The sequence below is a fragment of the Mus caroli genome, chromosome 7 (genome assembly GCF_900094665.2).
Source record: "Mus caroli chromosome 7, CAROLI_EIJ_v1.1, whole genome shotgun sequence".
NCBI classification, from domain to species: Eukaryota; Metazoa; Chordata; class Mammalia; order Rodentia; family Muridae; genus Mus; species Mus caroli.
The window spans coordinates 102,938,476-102,941,937 of record NC_034576.1 but is presented as its reverse complement, the minus strand read 5'-3'; the positions used below and the strand labels follow the sequence as shown (position 1 = coordinate 102,941,937).

Genomic DNA, 3,462 nt, shown 5'->3' with positions numbered 1-3,462 from the left:
ACTTTAAAAATTTGTATTCTACTAAACTGGAAAAAAAAAAAAAAAAAAAAAAAAAAAAAAAAAAAAAGAATTTCTTGATATGTAACCTACCACAGTTAAACCAAGATGAAGTAAGCAATTTAAACAGATCCATAACCTCTAGTAAAGTAGAAGTAATTAAAAGTTTCCCAAAATTTCTGTATTTTTAGGATATTTGTGTTTACTTTCATGAGAAGTTTGTTAAAATGTATGTGTATCCCTCTCAGATTTACAGATGGCTGTGAGCCATCACAGGGTTCCTGAGAGTTGAACCAGGGTCTTCTGGAAGAGCAGCAGTGTCTTACGGCTGAACTGTATAGACCGTACTGTTTGAGACAGGGTCTCTTGCTGAACCTGGATAGAGCTCCTTATCTCAGCTGGACTGGCTGGCTGGCCAACGAGACCTAGGTCCCCTGCCTCTATCCCACAGCACTGGGGTTACAATTGTACAGTGCTGCACCTAGAAATTACATGGATGCTGAGGAACCAAGCTCGGGTCCCATGCTTTCAGAGCAAGCACTTTACCCACAGGGCCATTTCCTCAGTCTCTGTTCTGTGTGTGGTAATAGATATGGTACCCTAAAGACTGACTTCAATTCATATTTCTTCCTTGAGTTACAGGATCTCCACAACCAGCTGCTCAGGGCTCATCTGCTTACCTGGTTAACTCACGATACCTAAAACTTACATGTCACAAACTGAATTAATTATGCTTCTTTCCTGCCTCTAGAGTGGGCCAGGCGCCAAATCTTTTTTTGTTGTTTTGTTTTGTTTTGCTTTTTTGAGACAGGGTTTCTCTGTGTAATCTTGGCTTGGCTGTCCTGGAACTTGCTCTGTAGAGTCTGGCATCGACTCTGAGATCCGCCTGCCTCTGCCTCCCTGGTGCTGAGACTAAAGGTATTCATCACCACTACCCAGTAGGCCCCCAATCTTAGCTCAGTATCAAACCTTTCTCCCATTTAAGAGAGAACTTGGTGTGTCTGGAGTCCTCCCGAGCATGAAGGAAAATGTAAGAATATGGGTCCATCTCCCAGAAGCCTGAGCACCCGGCTCAGTACTGTATATCTCAAGCTACTTTTCATCTCTGGCACTCTACTCTTGATGTTTTGTCAGAGAGACTAATGTAGCAAGTAGGTCCTGTGGCCACTGAGAAGCCAGGGCAGCACAAAGAGAGAGGAGAAGGAGCCCAAGGCACAATTTCCCTGCCTCTTCCCATTCCTTCTTCATATTCTTGATATACAACATGACTTGATTTCTGAAATTATAGAGAGGATATATTTGGGATAGGATGGAGAAATCAAGGAAAAAAAAAGTAAAAACCCCAACGAAAAGACCATGGTGATGTACACGCCCTGGGAAGCAGTAACACCATCACAGGTGCACAGTCTGTGAGAGCCAGCATCAGGGTTTTTATGTTTCCAATGCCGGGCGCTGTTCCTCAGTATAGAAAACATTGAGTATATATTACTCAAGTAAAAGTTATAAAGTAAGCAAAGGTTGGGAGTCCAAGGCTCACCTTATACCCGTTGTCCTCTTTGCGGTTATGAGATGCGGTAATCATCACACCTGCAACTGCCTTGAGCTCCTGAACGGCGTACGGCTGAAAATTAAATAAATAAATAAATATCCCAGCAGCATCCTTTCACTCTGCTTGCTAGATATTCATACATTTTCTATGACTGCTACTTGGTTAAATAATGCAGGAGGATACTTAGATATCATCATTTAAGATCTCCCCGCTCCAGGTTTGATGGGTAAGGTCCTTCTCTAACATGCACAGTTCAACAACCATCCAATTATCACCTTGAATGGCCTTTCCTCTCAATCCCCTATTGCTCATTGGTTTAAAAATTTCTTATTCTTTGCGATATGATAATATTTAGTAAATGATTCATGACAGACACTTTGCTGGACTGGAGAATGTAAATGGCACATATAATTACAAATAGCTGGAGGTGGGAATAAAGTTAGAAGCCATCTAATCCATCACATGTTATGTGAGTTTTATCTGGCATTACACAGTCATTAGGCAGAAGATTCAAAGGTGTAAGTCTTTTGTCTTCTAACTTGAAGATCTTTACATACACTCTATGGCCTCCATGGCACATAAGTGTCAGCTCACACTTTTCTTGACTATTTCTCTTCCCTGGATGCTTCCTTCCTGTTTCCACCATCATACCAACCACTCTCCAGACCACAGAAGAGGGGGAAGGGGAGGGGAGGGGAACTGGCAGATGTTCCAGGTCTGATCACACTAGTCTATTCCCTTAATTTGATTCCAGAAACGTTTCAAAACTCACACCTGATCAGAGTTCCTTCCCCCACGATATTCTGGCTACCCTTAGTCGAGGAAGACAACTTGATTTGAAGTCATAGTGATAAAAGGAAGTAAATCTGGGACTGCTAAAAATACCTTATCCACTACAATAGAATAATCTACAGACATTATTCATTCCTTAAATATTTGATAAAACTTGCATATAAAATCATCTGGACTTGTTATTTTAAACTTGAGAATATTTTTAAAAATACCAATTAAATTTACTGAATAATTATAGATCTTATTTAGGCTCATTTTTTTAATCAGTTTTGATGTATCAACTGTTATTCTAGGAATCTGGCTATTCATCCGAGTTTGCATATTTATTTGAATTACACTGTTAGAAATACTATGATTATCTTAGTTTCTACTGTATTTATTACACACTCCTTTTGTTTGTGTCTGGTGTCTTCAGCACTCCACGGTTTTATCAACAAATCTTGTTACATTTATTTAGTTATTTTGGGGGCACATTCATGACATGAGGCTAGAGAACAACTCGTAGAACTTGGCTCTCTACTTGTACCATGTGGGCCTCAGGGACTGAACTCAGGCTGTCAGGCTTAGCACCTGGAGCCATCCCTTCAGCCCAGTTTTGTCTTTTGTTACTATCTTACTTATATTTTTATGATTTCATTCATTTTAATCTGCTTCAGCATTAACATATTATTAGAGCACAAGCTCAGTATCTTACCATCTTTCCTTTTGCTAACACATTCCTTAAGCTTACACACTTCCCTCAAAGTAGGGCTTCGTTCTACCTTACAAGTTTTGCTGTTTGTTGTTTTCATTACTGTTCAGTTTTAAAGACACATAGCTTTTGCTTTACATTGTCATTATACTCCCATTTCCACTGCCACATTTTTGTCAAGTAGCACCAGTCTCCTAAACGTGTTCAAATTTGAGACCATGTACATCAATTATAACTGTAACACAGTAACTAGGACATGATCTATTAATTGCACTTAGTACAAATGTGGTTGGTGGCTCTTCAGTCTAAATCAATCAATCTATCTATCTATCTTATCTTATCTATCTATCTATCTATCTATCTATCTATCTATCTATCTATCTGAATGATCTATCAGGTCAGTGGCCAATATCTATCTATCTATCTATCTATC

The 3,462-nt window shown here is 39.4% G+C and overlaps 1 protein-coding gene across 1 annotated transcript in view; it reads right to left on the bottom strand.

Moving 5' to 3' along the window:
- Pgm2l1 (phosphoglucomutase 2 like 1) overlaps positions 1 to 3,462 on the bottom strand; it is a 43,889-nt gene that overhangs the window by 14,740 nt on the left and 25,687 nt on the right. The window contains exon 5 of the mRNA XM_021167936.2: positions 1,535 to 1,618. Within this exon, the coding sequence (XP_021023595.1) occupies positions 1,535 to 1,618 (84 nt within the window). The remainder of the gene's footprint in view (positions 1 to 1,534; positions 1,619 to 3,462) is intronic.